This window comes from Calypte anna, chromosome 25 (assembly GCF_003957555.1).
Source record: "Calypte anna isolate BGI_N300 chromosome 25, bCalAnn1_v1.p, whole genome shotgun sequence".
NCBI classification, from domain to species: domain Eukaryota; kingdom Metazoa; phylum Chordata; class Aves; order Apodiformes; family Trochilidae; genus Calypte; species Calypte anna.
In genome coordinates this window covers 1,135,125-1,158,811 of record NC_044270.1, presented here as the reverse complement: position 1 = coordinate 1,158,811, position 23,687 = coordinate 1,135,125, and the positions used below count along the sequence as shown (strand labels likewise).

General features: G+C 49.3%; 1 protein-coding gene across 2 annotated transcripts; it reads left to right on the top strand.

The window, feature by feature from the left end:
• Positions 1-23: 23 nt before the first annotated feature.
• Positions 24-23,623, top strand: COPA (coatomer protein complex subunit alpha). 2 transcript variants are annotated; one of them, XM_030465292.1, is made up of 34 exons: positions 24-121; positions 284-397; positions 773-846; positions 3,344-3,424; positions 3,668-3,744; positions 3,873-3,982; positions 7,430-7,539; positions 8,211-8,310; positions 8,809-8,944; positions 9,266-9,348; positions 10,396-10,546; positions 11,372-11,438; positions 11,572-11,647; positions 13,637-13,719; positions 14,997-15,136; positions 16,054-16,139; positions 16,533-16,671; positions 17,326-17,488; positions 17,587-17,639; positions 17,670-17,733; positions 18,309-18,498; positions 18,672-18,767; positions 19,107-19,195; positions 19,435-19,558; positions 19,837-19,926; positions 20,007-20,116; positions 20,305-20,382; positions 20,578-20,646; positions 20,826-20,962; positions 21,599-21,785; positions 21,879-21,989; positions 22,230-22,391; positions 22,477-22,671; positions 22,988-23,623. In XM_030465292.1, the coding sequence occupies exons 1-34, from the start codon at positions 82-84 to the stop codon at positions 23,045-23,047; spliced, it is 3,645 nt and encodes a 1,214-aa protein (XP_030321152.1). In that variant the 5' UTR covers positions 24-81; the 3' UTR covers positions 23,048-23,623. The 2 variants fall into 2 exon arrangements, with proteins under 2 accessions (XP_030321152.1, XP_008494291.1); XM_008496069.2 differs by having other exon boundaries at positions 17,587-17,733.
• Positions 23,624-23,687: the final 64 nt, after the last annotated feature.

Sequence of the window (23,687 nt, the reverse complement as noted above, 5' to 3'; positions counted from 1 at the left end):
CTCTGTGGTCTGGGGACAACCGGAAGTCCGCTTCGGCGCTGACTTCCGGGAAGGCGACGTGGAGGCGGAGGGCGGGGGGCGATGCTGACCAAGTTCGAGACGAAGTCGGCCCGAGTGAAAGGTGACGGCTTGGGGGGAGCTCCGGGAGGCTTTGCCTTGAGGTTTCCTCCTCTCTTCCAGCCCTGGGGTCTGTGGGGGGGCGGGCGGCTCGCCTGGGCGGCTGGTGAAGGGGGGTGGGGGGGGGGCCCAGGCCTCAGCATCAGCTCTGTGTGTGCTTCCTCAGGGCTCAGCTTTCACCCCAAAAGGCCCTGGATCCTCACCAGCTTGCACAATGGCGTCATCCAGCTGTGGGACTATCGCATGTGCACTCTGATCGACAAGTTCGATGAGCACGATGGTGAGTGAGGGGTTGGGGGGGGTGGTGCTGGAGCCTTACGGGGGTCTGTTTGACTTCAGAGCCTCCCGTTTTGCTTCGTGGCTCCGTTTGCTGAGCTCTGAGCACGAAAGAAGGGTCCTGGTTTGGTTTCTGGGATGGAAATGAAGCCTGAAAAACAAGAATAAGGCGTCTGAAGGGTCGGGGTGTTTTGTAAAGGGGGGGCTGCAGGCGTCTGGGTGAGGTTGGGAATGGGGTGTGGGGCTGTGGTGTGAGGTTTGAGGGTTGCTTTGAAGGTTTTAGTTTATGAGGAATCCCCCCAGAAGTGAGGAGGAGGAGAAAGCAGAGGTTTGGGGTGGGGATCTTGCTGTGTCCAAGCTGCTCTCCCTCTTCTTGCAGGACCTGTTCGTGGGATTGACTTCCACAAGCAGCAGCCTCTCTTTGTGTCTGGAGGTGATGATTATAAAATCAAGGTACCAAACACACCCCTTGTCCTCTAGAAGGCATCATCCAAGGGAGGGAACATCCCCAAAAACCTGGGGGAAAGATGGGGAAGGTGGGAGGGAGGGGATGTGTGGGGGTCACAGTTCACTTCAGGGATGTTAATTATGGGGAGTTTGGGTCCTGTTGGAGCTTGGCTTCAGATAATTGGAGAGAGAGGCTTCTGGGTGAGCTGAGAAGTGAGAAGGCACACAAAAGAAAAAAAAAAAAACCCAAAGATAAAGGCACCATTTCTCTTGTTTGATGTCTCCTTACCAAACCCATCGTTGGGACACTTCAAACCAGGAGAGAATCCCTGAGGAGGGCTGGGTTTGGCAACAGCCACAGCAAGGCCAGAGACTCTGGAGGTTCCCTTCAGCTGCACCATAACTGAGGGACCTGGACAGACTGGAGAGTTGGGCTGATCCCAACGGGATGAGGTTCAACAAGGCCAAGTGCCGGGTCCTGCACTTTGGCCACAACAACCCCATGGGGAGCTCCAGGCTGGGCACAGAGTGGCAGAAAGGGACCTGGGAGTCTGGATTGCCAGGAAGCTGAAGAGGAGCCAGCAGTGTGCCCAGGTGGCCAAGAAGGCCAATGGCATCCTGGGCTGGCTCAGGAACAGCGTGGCCAGCAGGTCCAGGGAAGGGATTCTGCCCCTGTGCTCAGCTCTGGGGAGGCCACAGCTTGAGTCCTGTGTCCAGTTCTGGGCCCCCCAGTTCAGGAAGGATATCGAGGTCCTGGAGCAGGTCCAAAGGAGGGCAACCAGGCTGGTGAAGGGACTCGAGCATAGACCCTACGAGGAGAGGCTGAGAGAGCTGGGGCTGTTCAGCCTAAAGAAGAGGAGGCTCAGGGGAGACCTCATCGCTCTCTACAACTACCTGAAAGGAGGGTGTAGCCAGGTGGGGGTTGGGCTCTTTTACCAAACGACTTTCAACAAGACAAGAGGGCAGGGTCTCAAGTTGTGCCAGGGGAGGTTTAGGTTAGATATTAGAAAGAATTTCTTTATGGAAAGAGTGATCCGTCATTGGAATGGGCTGCCCACTGAAGTAGTGGATTCTCCGTCCCTGGAGATATTTAAAAAGAGCCTGGATGTGGCACTCAGTGCCATGGTCTAGCAACCGCAAGGGTGGTTCAAGGGTTGGACTCGATGATCTCTGAGGTCCCTTCCAACCCAGCCAATTCTATGATTCTATGATTTTTTCTGGAAGAGAGAAACCAGGAAGGGAATGATGGATTCAGTAGTGAAGAGTTCCAGAGATGAAGCTGACACTGAGTGTGTGATGCTGCTGGTGATCCAAAGAATCATAAAAGTGCAGAAGAGGTTGGGTTGGAAGGGACCTTAAAGCTCATCCAGTGCCATGGGCAGGGACCCCTCCCCCAGCCCAGGGGGCTCCAAGCCCCATCCAACCTCCAACATTCCCAGGGATGGGGCAGCCACAGCTTCTGGGGGTGACCTGGGGCTCAGCACCCTCACCCCAAAGAATTTCTCCCTAATGTCCAACCTCCATTTCCCCTTTTCCAATTTCAAGCCACTCTCTAATGAGAATATGTGATACAAATAATGAGAACTCGGTGTGAGATCCAGAACCAGAGAATCATGGAATGGGTTGGGTTGGAAGGAACCAGAAAACTCATCCAGTGCCCCCCCTGCCATGGGCAGGGACCCCTCCCACAGCCCAGGGGGCTCCAAGCCCCATCCAACCTCCAAGTTGTCACAGTGCCTGGACACAGAGGCCAAAGTGGGGGTGCTGGGTGGGCAGTGGGGTGCTGGGATAAAAGGGTCCCTAAGAGGGTAAATACTTGGGGGGGCAGAAAAAAAATCACAGCAATCAGGGTGTCATTGTGAGGCTGAGAAATCCTCAAACCATGGAATGGGTTGGGTTGGAGGGATCTTAAAGATCATTTAGTTCCAAGCCATGGGCAGGGACCCCTCCCACAGCCCAGGGGGCTCCAAGCCCCATCCAACCTCCAACATTCCCAGGGATGGGGCAGCCACAGCTTCTGGGGGTGACCTGGGGCTCAGCACCCTCACCCCAAAGAATTTCTCCCTCCCTCCCCAAGATCTCCTCTCCATCTCCCCTCTTGCAGCTGGAAACCCTTCCCCCTCATCCCATCCCTCCAGGCCCTTGTCCCAAGTCCCTCCCCAGCTTTCCTGGATCCCTTCAGGCACTGGGAGATGCTCCTTGGACAACCTGGGGCTCAGCACCCTCACCCCAAAGAATTTCTCCCTCCCACCTCCTCTCCTGAAGCTGGAAACTTGTTCCTCCTTTTGCCTGAACTCAGTGAGGAGTTCAAAGCCCCTTTGCCTGCAGACCTTGGAATGGGTTGGGTTGGAAGGAACCAGAAAACTCATCCAGTGCCATGGGCAGGGACCCCTCCCACAGCCCAGGGTGCTCCAAGCCCCATCCAAACTCCAAGATTCCCAGGGATGGGGGTTCCAGGTTCCTGGGGGTTGGATGTGATGTTTTTGCTTCTGTCTCTGGGCAGGTTTGGAATTACAAACTGCGCCGCTGCCTCTTCACTCTGCTGGGCCACCTGGATTACATCCGTACCACTTTCTTCCACCACGTAAGCTCTCCCCAGGCCTGGCTGCCTGGAAGGGAAGCTTTTGCTTCCCTAACTCAGAATCCTTCCCCCCAAAAAATCAGGGTTGGGTTTGGTGGGGTGAGAGCAGAGGTGTGGGAGGCCTCAAATCCCTGTCCGGGTGGGATGAGGTTGGGAAGTGTTCACTCCATGCTGGAAAATCACCCTGTGAAGAGGGGATGCCTGGTGTTTATGGTGTTTAATGTATAGATTTCCTTCTCTTTTTAGGAATATCCCTGGATCTTGAGTGCTTCTGATGACCAAACCATTCGGGTTTGGAACTGGCAGTCCAGGACTTGTGTCTGGTAAGATGAAAACGGTGCCAGAACCCCCTCATCCTCCCTCTCAAGGTTGAAGTTATCACTGCTGGTGCCAGCTGAAATCTCTGTTAACCTTTCTCTCCTCTTAAATTGGGATTTTCTTCTCCTCCCAGTGTGCTGACAGGACACAACCACTATGTGATGTGTGCCCAGTTTCACCCCTCTGAGGACCTGGTGGTGTCAGCCAGCCTGGATCAGACTGTCCGTGTCTGGGATATTTCTGGTGAGCTGCCCAGGCCTGGGGGACTCCCAGCCCACCCCAAAACTGCAAGGGCTGAAAGCTGAGCAAGGCAGGAAGGGGGTGGTTCAGCTCTGAGGGCAGGAAGAGTATCAGAAAGTGAACATTTTATATTTGAGGGAGAGCTGTTCCCCTTAATTGCCTTGAAGCCATCACAGATTGGTTTGGGTGGGAAGGGACCTTGAGGTTCATCCTGTTCCACCCCCTGCCATGGGCAGGGACCCCTCCCACAGCCCAGGGGGCTCCAAGCCCCATCCAGCCTCCAACATTCCCAGGGATGGGGCAGCCACAGCTTCTGGGGGTGACCTGGGGCTCAGCACCCTCAAATTCAAGAATTTCTCCCTATTTTCCAACCTCCATTTCCCCTTTTCCAATTTCAAGCCACTCTCTAATGAGAATATATGATACAAATAATGGGAACTCGGTGTGAGATCCAGAACCAGAGAATCATGGAATGGGTTGGGTTGGAAGGAACCAGAAAACTCATCCAGTGCCCCCCCTGCCATGGGCAGGGACCCCTCCCCCAGCCCAGGGGGCTCCAAGCCCCATCCAAGCTCCAACATTCCCAGGGATGGGGCAGCCACAGCTTCTGGGGGTGACCTGGGGCTCAGCACCCTCACCCCAAAGAATTTCTCCCTCCGTCCCTGCCCAAGATCTCCTCTCCATCTCCCCTCTTGCAGCTGGAAACCCTTCCCCCTCATCCCATCCCTCCAGCCCCTTGTCCCAAGTCCCTCCCCAGCTTTCCTGGATCCCTTCAGGCACTGGGAGGTGCTCTGAGCTCTCCCCATTGCAGTTTTCTCTTCTCCAGGCTGAACAGCCCCAATTCCCACAGCCTGTCCTCATTTGAGAGCTCGTAGGATTGGAGGATACTGGCTGGAAGGGACCTCTGGGCATTTTCTACTCCACCCTTTGGCCCCTCTCCTGCCTCAGCAGAGGTGATCCCCAGCTTTGTGCACCCCCAAATCCCTCTGAAGAGGGAAACTCTGCAGCCTGATGTCCCAGGCTGATTTTACAGCACATTCAGGGAGTGTTGGTGTCAGAAGGGACAAGGTGTTGTCACCTGGTTGTGTTGCAGAGGTTTTGGGCTTGTCAGGGGATTTTAGACATTTCTGGATCATTTTTATCCACCTGAAACACTCTTGGGAGCAGAGATCTCTCTTCCTTCTGAGAGAAAGAGAAAAAAAACCTCTGCCTGTATTGCAAAAAGGGGAATAAGAGGTTGTGGGGTTTGGTTTTTTTGGTTTTTGGTAGCTTAGTTGTGGATGGTAAGAGGCAGAGAACATGATTTGGGATTCTTTCAGGTTTTTCCATCTGCTCCCCTATTTTATGAAATCAAAATATAAGAATTTTATGAAATCAAATATAAAACAATAGCAGGGAAGCTTCCAAAGTGCCTGAGAGCTGCTTCTTGCTTCTACTTGGGGCACAAGCTGTCTTCATGGAAGGAAATCCAATCCCTAAATGAAAAACTAGAATAAATCAGGTATTAGATGGGGAGGGAGGGGCTGCTGGGGAGGTGTTACAAGATAAAATCTTTTTACAGCCAGGTTTTACCCCTGGTGCCTCTCTTGCCATGGTGGTTTGGGCAGGGCCAGCTGTGTGGGGCTGGGTTTGGGGTAGTTGGGTTGTTTCAAACATTTTCAAACAGTTTTACCACCTCTTCTGCCAGCTTTGCTGCTGCCTTCTCCCCCAAACACTCAGCAAAGTTCCAGCTGCCAAATTGGTTTGGACATAGCACAGACCTTTTTTTTTTCTTTTTTTTTGGCTGTTTTGTTGGGTTTTTTTTTCTCTCAGCTGATGTGTGCTGAGGGGTTTTAGAGACAGGCTGAATTATTGACTCAGCTGTCACTCCCATTAGACACACCACTGCCAGAATGACAAAACCCTACAGAGAGGTGGAAAATGGATTCAGAATACAATCCCACTCCCTAATTTTGCCCTGGACTTGCAGCTTTTAGCAGGATTCTGTCCTGGCTGAAGGAGTCCCCTGGGAAGGGTGATTTGATTGTTCTCTGAGCTCTGTCTCTGTTTTCCAGTTCAGCTTCTGCTGACATTGGAGGGGATTTTTTTTTTTTGAGAGGGCGAGGGATGAGGAGCATGGACACCAAAATGGGGAGATGATGTTTGGGATTCCTGTGCAGGGAGTGCTCCTTGCTTCAAAACCTGATAAAGGATCTTCTGTGCCAAACCAGTAACATGATTACAAGGTTTTGTAGAATCCTGACATGGTTTGGGTTGGAAGGGACCTTAAAGCTCATCCAGTTCCAACCCCTTGCATGGGCAGGGACCCCTCCCACAACCCAGGGGGAGGCTCCAAGCCCCATCCAAACTCCAACATTCCCAGGGATGGGGCAGCCACAGCTTCTGGGGGTGACCTGGGGCTCAGCACCCTCACCCTAAAGAATTTCTCCCTAATGTCCAACCTCCATCTCCCCTTTTCCAATTTCAAGCCACTCTCTAATGAGAATATGTGATACAAATAATGAGAACTCGGTGTGAGATCCAGAACCAGAGAATCATGGAATGGGTTGGGTTGGAAGGAACCAGAAAACTCATCCAGTGCCCCCCCTGCCATGGGCTGGGACCCCTCCCCCAGCCCAGGGGGCTCCAAGCCCCATCCAACCTCCAACATTCCAGGGATGGGGCAGCCACAGCTTCTGGGGGTGACCTGGGGCTCAGCACCCCCAAATTAAAGAATTTCTCCCTCCCATCTCCCCTCTTGCAGCTGGAAACTTGTTCCTCCTTTTGCCTGAACTCAATGAGGAGTTCAAAGCCCCTTTGCCTGCAGACCTTGGTTATAGGTTGGGTTGGGTTGGAAGGAACCAAAAACCTCCCCCAGTCCCATGGGCAGGGACCCCTCCCACAGCCCAGGGGGCTCCAAGCCCCATCCAACCTCCAACATTCCCAGGGATGGGGCAGCCACAGCTTCTGGGGGTGACCTGGGGCTCAGCAACCTCAAATGAAACAATTTCTTCCTAAAAGAAGTTGGCTTCCTTCTGGTCTCCTGAGAGAGGCTGTGGGCATGCAGTCAGAATCTGCTTGTTTGGATCTGTTGAAGCCTTTCCTTCAAGTTTTAGCTCCTGAAAATACTTGGTGAGCCAGGCAGGTTGTCCCCATCCATCAGCAAGAGGTCACCCAAGTGACCCAGGTGGAAGCCCTCTGAAAAGTGCAACCTTAGATGAACAGAGGGGGGAGAAATGGGAAAGTGTGTCCAGGTGAGCTGATCCTTGCTGCATTCCAGACTTCCCTTTGGGAGCTCTCAGCTGAGTTTCTCCTTTGGGAACTGGAAGGAGCCTTGGATGTTTCTCCCCCTTTCAGGTTCCCAGTTACCACCTGTACCTGTGGTAGCAGCACAGGAGGGTGCTCAGCTTGTTAAATTGGGAACATTCTCTCTTAATACAACTTTTGCTTCTTTTCCTTTTGTTCCCCAAGGCCTGAGAAAGAAAAACCTGTCCCCTGGAGCTGTGGAATCTGATGTCAGGGGGATAACAGGGGTGGATTTGTTTGGGACAACAGATGCAGTTGTGAAGCACGTTCTGGAGGTATGGCCTCATTTTGTCTGTGTGGGTGCAGTGCAGCCTTTTCAGATTAACTGCATGAAGTCTCTGTGACACAAAGGAGCCTGAAAAAAACCCCAGAAAATTAGAATATGCTGAGTTCAAGGGACCCATCAGGATTATCAACTCCAACTCTTGTCCCTGTATAGGGCACCCCCAGGATCACAACATGTGCCTGAGAGCATCAATAGCAGAGGGGTGAAAAAAGTTCAAACACCCACAGAGTCCTGTGCTCTTTTTTTTCCTTTTTTTTGTGAGTTGAACATCTGAAATGTTTAGATGTTTGCACTGTAATCAAACAGAGCCAAAAGCTCAGCTAAATAGCAGATGTTATTACTTTGTGCTGCTGGAAGCAACAGAGGAGATGATGGTGGTGGAGGCAGCTTGTTAAAGCCAGGAAGTGGTGTTGCTCTGCTGCTGAGCTCCAGCTTTGCTCTACTGGTGAAAAATGGGCTCTGCAAAGCTTATTATTGTGGGCATCCATAATCTTGGTATCTCAGAGCAGCCTGCTTTGTCAAAACAGGGGGAGCTGTGTCTTGGCAAATAAAAATAGTGGGAGCTGTGTCTTGGCACCCCTGCCTCCAGTCTTTTATTTTCTCCATCCTTGCTTTGCTCCCTCCAAATAGCTTCAACCAACTCTTTTTTTTCTCCTTTAGGGCCATGACAGAGGGGTGAACTGGGCTGCCTTCCACCCCACCATGCCTCTGATTGTCTCAGGGGCTGATGATAGGCAGGTGAAGATCTGGAGGATGAATGGTAAGAGGATTTTCCAGGGGAAGCCGCCAGGGGGGGAAGGGGTTGTGAGCTGAAATTGATACTCCAGCAGCTGTAGGCTGAACCTGGAGGTGCTTTACACTTTGCAGACGTGCAAGAGTGGTCAGGAAGTTACTGGTGTAGTTTGAGGAGAGCTCAGTTCTGTAGCAGAGACTTCTGGCTGCTGAGCAGATGTTTGTAGGAGCAGAAAAACTTCCAGACATGACATGGAATAAGAAACGGATGGGACTGGAGAGCCAGGAGCCCTCTAGCCCTCTAGGGTTGTGCTTTTGTCAACTTGCTCCAGCTAAACTATCCACAGTTTTTAGCACTTCTTTAGGATTCTGCCTTAGATGTGTCCCTGAGGGGAGCTGTGAGGTGAAATTGCAGAGAGTGGGGGAGTAACCAGTTTGCTTCATCATTACATGCTCCCTGTGCTTCTGTGCCAGAGCTTAACCTTTCTGAGCATTTTTTTCCTCATTCTTCTCCCCCTCTTGTTAGAATCAAAGGCCTGGGAGGTCGACACATGCCGAGGACATTACAACAATGTTTCCTGTGCTGTCTTTCACCCACGGCAGGAGCTGATCCTCAGCAATTCAGAAGACAAGAGCATCCGGGTCTGGGATATGTCCAAACGGTTTGTGCTGGACCTTCCTGCTGTACACAGATGGGTGACCCACCAGTTACTCATTATTTGGAGAGAAACCAACCACCAGCTGTTCTTAAAACATCAGTGCTTGGTGTTGGATAGTTCATGAGTGAGAAGCTGTGGGTTTTCACCTGAAGGTCGGTGGGAGGAGGGCTGGCTTGTGGCACTGCTGCTGAAAGGATGTTAAATGAGAATATGAGATTTAACTGAAGGCTTTGGACTCTCAGTGGGCTCCTCGTGCTGAATGGCAAAGCTTAAGAACTTTTTGTTTTGTTTAAATTCCTTATTCCTTTTCTCTTGCACATTCAGCACTGGTGTCCAGACCTTTCGGCGTGATCACGATCGGTTTTGGGTGTTGGCTGCTCACCCCAACCTCAACCTCTTTGCTGCAGGTAAAAAAAAAACCTCCTTTTGAGTGCCTGACACATTGCTGTGAAGAGAAAATGTATCCATATAGGAAATCCATCTAGGATTTGCTTTTCTTCAGTACACTCTGCAGACCACGTTGCCTTGCAGAAGCTTTTATTCTGTGTACCACAGGGAAAAGGTTCTTGTTGAGTGAAACACAATCTGATTTTATCAGCTGCAATTCAAAGCTAGAACAAGAGAGCCTCTGGATTAAGTAGCAAAATGCTGTGGGGATGAGAAGGATGTCAGGAAACCCACGCTGGACTACTAACACTTAAAGAAATGTGTGACAGTCAGGCCAAGAGTGTCAGATCCTGGAATTATTAGGTGTCCCAGTAGGAAAGGTGGCTGGCAGTCACTGATTACAACTGTTTACAATTTTTGTTGGCTCTTTCTTGATTTCAAGGGCTTCATAGAATCATAGAATGATTGGGGTTGGAGACACCTTAAAGTTCCAGCTCCCCTCCAAGGGCAGGGACACCTCCAAGCCTCTTTTTTTAAAATTCTTGCTCCAAGCCTCATCCAACCTTCAGTACTGCCAGGGAAGGGGCAGCCACAGCTTCTGGGGGCATGATGTTTGGGATTCCTGTGCAGGGAGTGCTCCTTGCTTCAAAACCTGATAAAGGATCTTCTGTGCCAAACCAGTAACATGATTACAAGGTTTTGTAGAATCCTAACACGGTTTGGGTTGGAAGGGACCTTAAAGCTCATCCAGTTCCAACCCCTTGCATGGGCAGGGACCCCTGCACTAGCCCAGGGAGCTCCAAGCCCCGTCCAATCTCCAACATTCCCAGGGATGGGGCAGCCACAGCTTCTGGGGGTGACCTGGGGCTCAGCACCCTCACCCCAAAGAATTTCTTCCTAATGTCCAAGTTTGAAACATTTCCCTTTGCTCTCTCCCTCCGCCCCAGTACAAACCCCCCCACCCCTGCTGCTTCCTTGCAAGCTTGCTCGTGGCACCTTTGTCACAGGAAAACAAAGCAAACCAGCAGGATTTATCCATGTTTTACTTGTCATGTGGCTTTCCTTAGGCCATGATGGGGGCATGATTGTCTTCAAACTGGAGCGGGAGCGTCCGGCGTACGCGGTGCACGGGAACATCCTCTATTATGTCAAGGATCGGTTCCTCCGCCAGCTGGACTTCAACAGCTCCAAGGATGTTGCTGTCATGCAGCTGAGGAGGTAAGAGATGGCTGCTCCTCACCTTTACATGGTTGCTGGCAACATCCTGAGTACCTTTGAAGTTTCCCAGTGTCATCAAGGTTGGAAAACACCTCCACGGTTGTGGAGTCCAACCCGCTGCCCTGCTAAGCTTACAGCACCTCCTCTCCCCAAACCTCCAGGGACCTCCCTGTGCAGCCCCTTCCAATGTTTCCCCACTCTTTCTATGATGATTTTTTTTTTCTAATACCCAACCTGAACCTCCCCTGGTAGAGCTTGACCCCGTTACCTCTTGTCTGCTGGTCACCAGGGAGAAGAGGCCAACATCTGTCTGACCACAACCTCCTTTCAGGGAGTTGTAGGGAGCTTTCCCCTCAGTCTCGTCTTCTTCAAGCTGAACAGCTCCAGTTCCCTCAGCCTCTCCTGTTCTCCAGCCCAGTTGCCCTTTTCTGCACCCTCTCCATCACTTTGATGTCCTTCTTATACTGTAGTGCCCAAAACTGCTCACAGGACTCAAGGTGGGGCCTTTCTCCCCCACAGATAGGTTCTGTCATATTCACATAGCCAAGTTTCAGGTGACTTCTGTCAGATGAACTTAAAAAGCCCAAAAGATGTTTTTTTGTGTCAGTTTTTATCTGGGCATAGATACATTTTTTGAAGAAAATAGCTGTAAGTTTCACACTGAAATGCCAGCTCTTTCATTTAGGAAATGCTGATGTTCTTACAGCATTTCCCAGTAGTTTTGATGCAAGAAATTGACCAAATCAACTTTTCTAGAACTCAGTAGATTTCAGAACATGAAGAGTGCTTATCAGAAGGTGACTCTAACTTTCTCTTTTTCTTCAGTGGTTCCAAGTTCCCTGTGTTCAACATGTCCTACAACCCAGCTGAGAATGCTGTCCTTCTCTGCACAGTAAGTCACTTTTGCTGCACAATGTGCTTAAGAACTTTACACCACGCTGGGAATATTTGGTCTGTGAAATCCTCTCTCAAAACATTGTGGGGTTATTTTGGTTTTTTTTTCTTTTTTTGCCTCCTCTCTGCAGAGAGCCAGCAACTTAGAGAACAGCACTTATGACCTATACACCATTCCCAAGGATGCAGACTCCCAAAATCCAGATGGTAGGCATTCCTTATTTCCCATTAATCCTTGTGAGTGTTTATTAGTGTGGAGCTGTCCCCTCCTCTGCTCTCCAAATGCATGTGTATGTTTTATATATACAAAAAAAAAAAAGCTTCATCCCTCTCAGCCTCTCTTGTTGGACTCTTCCTCCATGATTCCTGATGCCCCTGCAGCACACATCGTTTGGCAGCCTTCCTGCTCACTATATCACACTCCACTGACGTGAAAAATTCATGTTCATCCCAAACTTTTACTGCTACAAATCTATATTTCATCATTTTGTTATTAGGAACTTTACTTTTTCCCTTTCCACGCAGCAGGCAGCCTTCCTGGCTTGTCAACAGAGATGGATTTTAACTAGATCTGGTTTGTTCTGAGAGGGTTTTATACACTGAAAAGTGGCTGTAAAAGTGTCAGTGCCAGGGTGCCAGTAGTCATTCTTCCTCTCAGCAAATTCTAGATCAGTTTTGTGCAATTTACTAGTCAAAACATGATTTAGGCAAAAGGAAAAAAAAAATAATACTTCTAACTATGAATTCCATTTGGGATCTGAAGCTCCAGCTGGTTCCTCCTGCCTTTGTCATCACAGCAGTAAAGATTTTGAAATGAGTGGGAGTGATGAATGAGTTCCACTAAAACCCAGCTCACTTGCTCCTAGATTTACTGATTTCTAATAATGAAGGGAGGATTTCTTTCCTGAGTACAGTCAGCAGGTGTGTTTGGAGAGGGAAAGGGAGCATTTTTGGAGCTTCATATAGATGAAATGTTACCCAGTATATTCTAAATATTTAGGTTGATTGAGATGTTCAAGGCTGACTTGGGGGATGCCCAGATTGTGCCTCGTTAAATGAGGAAAGGGGCAATTCTTCTAGAGGAAAAAATGGTTGGGCCTCATGCAAACCACATCCTCTTAATGAATTTTCCAGAACAGCATAAAATTCTGGTTACTGAGATTCCTCTCCAACCAGCTGCTCTCTCTGCAGTCCCAGGACCATAATGTGGGTATTGAGCATGTGCCTTGGTGTTGTCATCCTCGTGTCCTTCAGCTTATTTCCCTGACCTACAAGGGAAGCTTTGGATAGGAGGATGAGATAAGCTTTCTTATCACTCTTCTGGGTGACAAATTCCAGTCATTTTCTGCCTGATCTACAGGCAGTGTTCAGGACTATAAGCTGGTAAAAACATCTGAGTTGTGGAGATGCTGGAGGTGTCATCAGAAAAACCCCAAGTGGAGCTGGGAACTGGGTTCAGACAAGTCTGAAAAGGAGGGCTGAGGCAGTTGGGTTGAAATCAGATTTGGGAGGATGGAGATCTGCCACAAATAGCACTGTGCTGGTGAAATAGCATTTGTGTGAGCCTCCAGAAAGACAGGATTAGTGAGGAAAGGGGCTGAGAACTAAAGACAGTTTTATTTTACCATCTCAACAGCAGCTCGCTCCCTTCAGTCCTCCCTTTCCTTCCGCTGCTGCAAAAAAACCCTCCCCATCTGATGCCCATCCTGCTCTCTGCATTAGCAAACTGGGAGAACAGCTGTGTGGGGGGGGAGTGCAACATTTCCTCCTCCAGTTCTATCAGGGGGGTGGGGAGAGAAAAGGGAGGTGCAGGGGGGGAGGCCAGGACCCTCGCTGTTCACTTCGTTTGGCCGACGAGGCTTTGCTCGTTAGCTTGACAGATGCTGCTGTCACCCAGGGTGGCCTGTTCCAGCACCCAGCAGTGGCCTTGGGGGTGCAGCCAGCCACTTGTCCCTTGGCTGGAGAGCAGGGCTGGCACTGGCCATGCCAGGAGCTGGAAGGACATGGGGGGGCGAGGGAGGGGAGCAGGGAGAGGGGGAGGCAACGAATCTTTTGAATAGCCTCAGGTTAAACATGAATGAGGAGGGAGGAAGCGTCTCCAACAGCCAAGATGGGATCAAACAAGACTGAGTAATGCATGTCCCTGGAAAAGCTTGCCAGAGGTTTTATTCCCTGCCTGTTTTTCTCTCTCCCCAGCCCCAGAAGGGAAACGTTCCTCCGGGCTAACAGCTGTGTGGGTAGCTCGGAACCGCTTCGCAGTCCTGGATCGCATGCACTCGGTAAGGGGATGAGCTTAATAGGGTCATCTTTTTAACACGGTGGGGGAGTGTGTGTGTGTGGGGATGTTGTCATTAGGAAGGGTGCAGATGGAAAGCAGGGAGGTGGGGTTGACTGAATTATGGGAGATCTGAGTCGACTGGCAAAGTGTTGTCAGCAGAGAGCGGGGCCGCGGACGTAGACAAAGAAATACAGTGCTGTTAAAATGGATGGAAGCTCCACCAGGGGAGGTTTAGATTGGATATTAGGAAATACTTTTCTCACTGGAAGGGTTGTCAGACACTGTAATAGCCTGCCCAGGGCAGTGGTAGACTCACCAACCCTGGAGGTATTTAAACAGCATGTGAACCTGGTCCTTAGGGACATGGTTTAGTGGTGAGTGTAGTGCTGGTCAAAGGTTGGACTGGGTGATCTTCAAGGTCTCTTCCAACCAAAGACATTATATATAAATATTTATCTATATCTATATCTATATCTATATCTATATATATAATAAAGTTCAAATGAGTTAAACCTCTTTTATGGTGAACATTAGCCCAGTTGCTGGAAGCCTTCTACAACAGGTGAGTTGAGGGATGAAAGCTGTCTAGAACAGGACTGTGAAGCCACCCAGGTCACTTTCACAGAATGAAAATAGTGAGGAAATGGTGAAAATACATCTTTGATATTTTAAAACTCTTTGTTCTCACAGAATCCAATAGGAATAAGACAAATCACGGACAGTTCTCCCTGCTTGAATTTACTTGATGTGAAGGAAAACTCTTGCTCTTTGCCCCGTGCAGCATAGTGTATTTTTAGTGTATTTTTTCTTGGCTCCCCTCTCCTTTTTTATTTTTATTTTTTTTAAATTCAGGACATTTTTTTGGTTAATAAATTTAAGTTGGTTTCATACCTGAGCTTCTACTCTTGCCTTCCTTCCCCTTTGCCATCCTCCCCTCTCAACTTCCCCATTTCCCTTTTCTACCTATGCTGTGTTCTTTCTCACTTTTCCCTACTATTTCCTTTTTTCATTGGAGAGTGGGCTTGCAAACCACACCAGCCAGCTAGTAATGCCAGCAGTGGGGCTGCAAAGGAAGGAGGATTTGCTGTGTCTGCACCCTGGCAAACCTGGGGCTGAGTTTTTTAGCAGGAGAAAATCTGATACCGGTGCAAGCAAGCTGAACCTCAATGATAAAAGAAAAGCTGCAGCTTGTCTAAAAATTTCAAGCTAAAATAATCCTAGATTTCCCTGGAGAACATGCCTAACTGTCCTGTGCTGTTACACCTCATCCACTGGCAGATCCTAATCAAAAACCTGAAGAATGAGATCACCAAGAAGGTGCAGGTGCCGAACTGCGATGAGATTTTTTATGCTGGCACTGGGAACCTGCTGCTGAGAGATGCAGACTCCATCACCCTCTTCGACGTGCAGCAGAAGAGGTAAGACCCAGCCTTCTGGGAGAAGTTTGAATTTTGTAATCCTGCTGGCTTGTGCCCCCTGGGGACAGGGAACAGCTATTAATGCACTCCAGAATTCAGCATCAGCTGCAGGCTGCGTCGGAGCCATCCAAACCAAGGCAAACAACTGTTACAAAGAGCAGGGTGTAAACATGGCCAAGGTGCAATTTATGCTGCAGGCATTGTGCCATGGATCACAGGGAGATGTGTGCCATAGCCTAGTAAATCCTGGGACTGCAGGATTGGGTGCTGTAAAACATGGAGAGAAATCAGAAAACCCAAGCTTAATCAAGCCAGGCTTGCCTGATGTCCCTGAGGTTTTATATCTGCCCAAAATGCTCCTTTAGCAGGGTGTTTGTGCTGGTGCTTGTGTTGGTAGCCACAAAGAAACAGGCAAGGAGCTGGTACTTTGTGGTCTCTAGACCACTTTGTGGTCTCTAGAAGGTTCTGGGTTATCTTCAGGTAGATTTGGGTTTTGGTGATCACCTGTGTCCCCTTTGTCTTTCTAATATTGCTGGGAAAGTTAACAAGTAGATCAAAACCCACAAACACAGCTTGTAAATAATGTTTTTCTCTTATCCTGTTAAGTTTACCCCTAACCCTCCCATTCCCCTAAGCCTCCTCTTCCTCCCCTCCCCCCAGAATTCTATGTTTTCAAGTCAGCTGTCACTCAGCTAGGTTTGGCACTGCACAGATGTGGAGGGAGGTTTGTTTTGCTGTGTTGGACAGCAGAGACATTGAGTTCACTCACTCCAGAATGGCAAAAAAGGGCTTCAGAGCATCTGCAAATGGGGTTCAGGCTGTTGGGTACTGGTAATTATCATCCAGAGCTGATCACAGGGCTTGCTGTGTGTTCAACACCCTGATGGTGATGTCCTCTCCCTGATGTCCTTTCCCAGAACTCTGGCCTCAGTGAAGATTGCCAAGGTGAAATATGTCATCTGGTCTGCTGACATGTCCCATGTGGCTCTGCTGGCAAAGCATGGTAAGCAGCAGGGGGGGGGGCAGAGGCTTTCACCCCCATCCTAGTGCACTCCAGCTCCTTCCTTGGACTGGAGCAGGTTCCCTGTTGGAGCAGCCGGGCAGTTCCATGGCTTCAGGAGCAGCTGAATACATTCACAGTGTTGGCTCTGCCATTTTGTCTCTTCAGCAAAACCTTTCTGTAAGCTTGTAAACCAGAACTTCTTGTGCTCCTCCAAATGATCCAGCTGATCTCTTCCCATAAAACAAGGGCAGATGGTGACAATTTGCTCCTGGTTGCCATCAGCTCCTTAGTGGCTGACACTGAATATCATTTCTGGGACTGTGAAAGGGAGAAACTCTAACTCAGGTGTTTGAGGATTCTCTAAGCCTTCTTTCTTCTGGGTTTCTTCTCCAGCCATCATGATTTGCAACAGGAAGCTGGAGTCCCTGTGTAACATCCACGAAAACATCCGTGTCAAGAGTGGAGCCTGGGATGAAAGTGGTGTTTTCATCTACACCACCAGCAATCACATCAAATATGCTGTCACCACAGGGTGAGTCTGGGAGTCCTTGAACTGGCAGGCCTCATGCAGAAAACCCTGAGGAGTTTCTTGGCAGATCCCAAAGCTGGTGCTTATGAAATAACACTTTTTAGTCCATCATGGCCATACCCAAAAGCAGCCAGTGCTAAATACTCAGCTTTGGTTGCTTACCCTGTGCACTGGAATATTATTGCTGCACTGTTCCTGCTGGCCAGGTGTTGGAACAAGCTGCCCAGAGAAGTGGTGGAGTCCCCATCCCTGGAGAAAAATATATAAAAAATATAAAAAATAGATAAAGATATATATATAAATATATATATAATATATATTATATATATATAACATATAAAAACAAATATAAAAATATAAAATATATAAAAAAATATATGATATATCTATATAAAATATAAATAAATGTATTTAGAAAAATATGTGGCCCTGACACTTCAGGACATGGTTTAGTTGGCCTGGTTGAGTTAATGGTTGGACTTGATGATCTTAGAGGTCTTTTCCAACCTTAATGATCCCACAATTCAACGATTCCTCTGACTGAGGCTTTTTTCCTCTGACTGAGGGCTTTTCTAACCCAGGCTTTAAGAAGCAGAGTGTTGAGCCTCCTGTCAGGTGGTGAATCTGGTCCTATGGATGTGTTGTGTGTTGGCACAGGGATCATGGAATCATCCGTACCCTGGACCTGCCCATCTACGTTACCCGTGTGAAGGGGAACAATGTCTACTGCCTGGACAGGGAGTGTCGCCCCAGGGTCCTCACTATTGATCCCACAGAATTCAAATTCAAGCTGGCTTTGATCAACAGGAAGTATGATGAGGTGAGGAGCCATGAGAAACCTCTTCCTTCAGCTCTTTCCTGGAAGGTCCCTCCCAAGCAGCGGCAATGCCTTCGATACCTGGGCTTGTGTCATTGCAGGTGCTCCACATGGTAAGGAATGCCAAGCTTGTGGGCCAGTCCATCATTGCCTACCTGCAGAAAAAGGGCTACCCAGAGGTGGCCCTGCACTTTGTCAAGGATGAGAAGACCCGTTTCAGCCTGGCACTGGAGTGTGGCAACATCGAGGTGAGGTGGCAGCTGGTTCTGGGGGAAAGGTTTGACCTTTGAGGGGCATTGTTTGCAAGCCTTTTATTTGCTGCAAGGAGGGAGTGTTGGGAAGAAGGCTGGTTTGAGAGTGGGAGAATTGAGAATGGAACAGCCCTGCTAGCATGCAGGTCCTCAGCTGGGGGAGTGATTTCATAGAATCATAGAATTGGCTGGGTTGGAAGGGACCTCAGAGATCATCAAGTCCAACCCTTGAACCACCCTTGCGGTTGCTAGACCATGGCACTGAGTGCCACATCCAGGCTCTTTTTAAATATCTCCAGGGATGGAGAATCCACTACTTCCCTGGGCAGCCCATTCCAATGTCTGATCACCCTCTCTGTAAGGAAATTCTTTCTCATCTCCAACCTAAACTTCCCCTGGCACAACTTGAGACCCTGCCCTCTTGTCTTGTTGAAAGTAATCTGGGAAAAGAGACCAAGATTTTAGTTCTCTGAGCCTTATAATCCCCTGCTTTCCATCCCATTATCAGCAGAAGCCTGCAGAGAAAACTGCTTTCTGCAAAACCTTTGTAACCACCTCAAATCTCTTGTCAGATTGCTCTGGAAGCAGCCAAAGCTCTGGATGACAAGAATTGCTGGGAGAAACTGGGAGAAGTGGCACTGCTGCAGGGAAACCACCAGATTGTGGAGATGTGCTACCAGCGCACCAAGAACTTCGACAGGCTCTCCTTCCTCTACCTCATCACTGGCAACCTGGAGAAGCTGAGGAAGATGATGAAGATTGGTGAGTGCCAGAGATTTGGCAAGGAAAAATGAGTTCAGAAGATCTGAGAGGGAGAAGAAGTTCTAAAGATGATCTTCTGAGTTCAGAAGATCTCTCAGAGGGAATGAGTGGCATCACAATGAAGGCCAAGCACAGCAAAACTATCCTGACTTTTTTTTCTTCTTTTGGTTTAGCTGATATCCGTAAAGATATGAGTGGCCACTACCAGAATGCCTTGTATCTAGGAGATGTGGCAGAGAGAGTGAGGATCCTGAAGAACTGTGGGCAAAGTGAGTAATAGCAGACTAACAGAGGTCTCTGTGGGCTGGGGAGAAGCTGGAGGTGTGGTTGGGATGGACAGTAAATTGTGAAGGCAGATCAGTGTAATCTCTTCCCTGAGAAATTGAATCCCTGGCAGTGTTGAAGGTTGGATGGGGCTTGGAGCAGCCTGGGCTGGTTGGAGGTGTCCCTGCCCATGGTAGGAGGTGGGACTGGATGATCTTTAAGGTCCCTTCCAAGCTGTTCCATGTTTTCATGGTCTTTGTGACAGTGTGGCCTCACCTGCTGGTGTGAGAAGTTTTCTTTCTGTAGGGCACTGAAGAACCTGGGTTCCTTGTATCTCGTTTCAGAGTCCCTGGCCTATCTCACAGCTGCAACTCATGGTCTGGATGAAGAAGCTGAAAGCCTGAAGGAAACATTTGATCCTGAAAAGGAAACGGTGAGCAAACTGATCAATGCTTCTTTGTTTCATTGCAAGAGCTTTAGAGTTTGGGAAGAAGATGACAGCAGGATCTGGTGTTAGTGGGACTGGCAAGGCAGCTCCTTTCTGGGAGGGAGGAACCATCTCCATTCCAGCCAGTGCTTATCTTGAGACTGTGCTGCTTGAAGGTGGCTACATCAAAGAATGGGATTTTCCTTCTGTGGCCTTTTAGCTGGGTTCTGCTTCTCTCTCCTCAGATTCCAGACATTGATCCCAATGCAAAGCTGCTGCAGCCTCCTGCTCCTGTCATGCCTCTGGATACCAACTGGCCATTGCTGACTGTCTCCAAGGGGTTCTTTGAAGGAACTATTGCTAGCAAAGGTACCATTTGTGCTTGGCAAGCTGCATTAAGCTGGAATGGAGGAATTTGTCTCCTTGGCTCCTGAACTGTTGCTGTTAAGCTCAGATTTGTTGTGTGTTAGTAGCAGAGGTTGGAATCCAGCTTCCACCATCACTGACAATTCTCTCCAGTCTTTTGGCCTTTCAGCATCAGATGGGACCTGACAGTCAGAGGGGAGGGTGCTGGCCTAACATAATTCTTTGCTTACCACTTGCCCCCCTCAGAGATGAGTAAATGAAGAATTCTGCCCCTTTTGTAGGCAAAGGAGGTGCCTTGGCTGCTGATATTGATATTGACACTGTTGGCACTGAAGGCTGGGGAGAAGATGCAGAGTTGCAGCTGGATGAAGGTGGGTGCATCCAAGAGATTTTCTTGCCAGAAGTGTGTGTGCCTGTGCAAAAGCTCTGACTGTTTGCTCCCTCCATGCAGATGGTTTTGTGGATGCTGGAGAGGGCTTTGGAGGAGAAGAAGGTGGGAAAGGACAGGAAGAAGGAGGTGGATGGGAAGTTGAAGAAGATTTGGATCTTCCCCCTGAACTGGTAGGAGGCTTCTGGGAGGCTTCCTAAGTAGCCCAGTTGTAGTTACTTGGGAAGGCAATGTGGTGGTGGTGGTGGGGAGGTGTGTGCTGGGCTTCTTCAGAGACTTGGTCACCACAGATGTGGCCACTCTGATTTCATCTGGGTGCTGGAAACTTCCACCCAAACTGCTGCTCTGTGTGTTTCCCCAGGATGTTCCTGCTGGTCCAACAGGAGCAGCAGAGGATGGATTCTTTGTGCCACCCACCAAAGGCACCAGCCCAGCTCAGGTAATAATGACCATGAGTCTTTGATTTTTTTTTTTTCTCAGAAACCTTCTACTTTGCTGCTTCTTCTTTTGGGTTCAGTCCTTCTTGTTACCACTTGTCTGTGAGCACAGCTTAGGAACTCTGTTAAGCAGAGTCAGGGGTAAGACAAAGTTGTGCATATACCCAATTCCTTTTGTTTTCCTTTTGTTCTTGCAGGTGTGGTGTAACAACTCTCAGCTTCCTGTTGACCACATTCTGGCAGGCTCCTTTGAGACAGCAATGAGAGTAAGTTCCCCCTGGAATTTCTAGGGAGAAGATTGTACCCTCATCCCCAGGTTCTTTTTTTTTTGTTTTGGATCCAGTCTGAAACTTCGTTTTGTGTCACTTAGTGAATCTGTGTCTTTTTTTTTTTTTAATGGGCGTGTAACAAGAGATACTCAGCAGATCAATGTGTCTCTTTTCAGCTCCTCCATGACCAGGTAGGAGTAACAAACTTTGGACCATACAAGCAGCTGTTCCTGCAGACCTATGCCCGTGGCCGGACCACCTACCAAGCCCTGCCCTGTCTCCCCACCATGTATGGGTATCCACATCGTAACTGGTAAGCAGTCAGGAGAGCTCCTTTCTTCTGCTCTTTCCCCTCTGCCAAAAGCCTCTCAGGCTTCTGGAGAGCTGTAGCCAGAATCACAGAAAAGACCTCTGAGATCATCAAGTCCCAGGCTATCAAAGTCCAGAAGTGTCTCCTCCCTCTGTTGTAAAGGGAGAAACCTTCCTGCTTGCTGGGTCTAAATAGGAAGTGTTCTGTCTGTAGAGGGATTTTTGTGCTGCTGGATGTAAAGATTGTTAAAGAACTGGGGTTTTGTTTGTTTTGTTTTGTTTTGTTTTTAGAGACTGAAACCAGGGTGAGGCAGTTGGGATGTTATTTTTTCTCTAGTGTTAATGCTCTGCCTCCTGGTCTGAAGCATCTAGAGAACCCCAGGTTTGGTGTCTGGAAGCCACTGTGAAAAAAAAATGATCCCAAATTCACAGCCTGCACTGATGCAGAGAGAACTGGGCACTGTGGGTGGCAGAATTATGGGAGCACAGATGTCTTTTGTGCTAAACTAAGAGCAAAAAAAAACAGCGTGGCCTGGGGCAGAAGACTTCTGACAAGCTGCAGTCGAGCTGATGATGTGTGTTCCTTCTGGCCTCTGCCATGGTTTGTTTGGGCCCCCAACCCCTCTTTGGTCCCCCCCAGGAAAGAAGCTACCTTGAAGAATGCCCTCCCTGCTGTTGGACTCAAACTCAATGACCTGATCCAGCGCCTGCAGCTCTGCTACCAGCTGACCACAGCTGGCAAGTTCGAGGAGGCTGTGGAGAAGTTCCGCTCCATCTTGCTGAGTGTCCCTTTGCTGGTGGTGGACAACAAGCAGGAGATTGCTGAGGTGAGAGGCAGCTCTTCTCTCTATTTTCTGCTCTTCTCTCCCATTTTCTGCTGGTCTGTGGGGCAGGAGCCTGACTGCCTGACTTTCCTAAAGGCCCAGCAGCTGATTGCCATTTGCCGGGAATATATCGTGGGACTCTCGATGGAGATTGAGAGGAAGAAACTGCCAAAAGAGACTCTGGAGCAGCAGAAGCGAATCTGTGAGGTACAGAACCTCTTGAGAATTTCTTCACTGGGAGGGAGGTGAGGGGGGAAAGAACCTTTAGGTTTACAGAGGCATCAGGAGTCCTGAATTCTGCCATTTCTTTTCTTGAATGCAGATACTACATTGCCAGTAGTGTCTCGACTCCTGGGAGGGGTTTCTTGCAGGATTTTCAGGGCACCCAGTTATTGTTGGGGTTGGTAATGACTCTTTCCCTGCTTTCCCTCCTCCTCCCTGCTGCAGATGGCTGCCTATTTCACCCACTCCAACCTGCAACCTGTCCACATGATCTTGGTGCTGCGTACGGCTCTCAATCTCTTTTTCAAACTCAAAAACTTCAAGACAGCTGCAACTTTTGCCCGTCGGCTGCTGGAGCTTGGCCCCAAACCCGAGGTGGCCCAGCAGGTATGTCTGGGAGGTGCATGTGCAGAAGTCTTTGCATTCACAGACCCTGTGGGCCCTCTGCTCACTGGGGTTGCTTTATTTGCAGACTCGCAAGATCTTGACAGCATGTGAGAAGAATCTCACTGACACCTACCAGCTCAACTATGACATGCACAACCCCTTTGACATCTGTGCTGCCTCTTACCGACCCATCTACCGGGGCAAACCCGTGGAGAAATGTCCTCTGAGTGGAGCCTGTTACTGCCCTGAGTTCCACGGGCAGATCTGCCGTGTCACTACAGTAAGGGAGCCTCAACCTTTGCCACCACTCTCTCCTAACCCGGGCTGTTGCCCTTGGGGATCCCCTCCTACAGCTTCCCCCCATGCTTCCCCTTAACCTTGGTGTAGGTTTTGGGTCAAGTTGGATGTTGGAGGACTTGGCAAGTGAGGAGGAGCAGTTGGGGAATGGTGAAACACTGTCTGGTTTAAATGCTGCCTTCAGGGACTGGTGTTGCACCGTCGGCAGCATGTGTTCTCCAGAAGCCAGAGGTTCTAAATGCTTGGGCTGGGCTGTTGAGCTGCTTTTAAGCCTTAATCATCTCCCTTTTCTTCCTCAGGTGACAGAGATTGGCAAAGATGTCATTGGGCTGCGGATCAGCCCCCTCCAGTTCCGCTAGGACATGCAGGGAGATGATCCCAGCTCTCACAGCACGACCTGGAGACTTTCACTCCTTCTTTTCCAGCTTTTTCATCTCTTCACCACAGTCTGTGCTGTGTCCCACCTGCTCTTTCTTCCCCTCCCAGCAATGCTGTAGTGAGCCTCTGGGCTGCTTCCAAGTAGTAGCAACTTGTGCTTTTCTTCTCAGCCCCCTCTTGTGAAGTTTCTGTCTTCCCCCAGTCTCAAGGCAAATAATTTCCAGAGGGTGATTCTGGCTCTTGCTGATCACACAGTGATCTTGCTTATCACACAGTGTCAAAACTGCTTGAGAAGCAGTAACTGCTTCTTAAACCTATTAAATGTTGACTTCTGAAAGATGAGCCCAAAGAAGCAGCCTGGACAGCAGCAAGAGCTGCACCAAGAGTGTGGCACCATGCAGAAGCAGCACAGAGCCTGCCCCTGCTTCCCTTCCAAGCAACAGGAGATCACCCAACATTCAGAGCCTAGTGTTGACTTTTTGTTGTGTTGTCCTAGCAACATTTCTCAAAATAAATAATCAGCTTCTCTCACGAATAAAGTAAATTCATCATCTTGATCCTTCCTGTTTGGTACCTGAGTTGGTCTTACCATGATGAAAGAGATTAGATTTCATTTCCTCT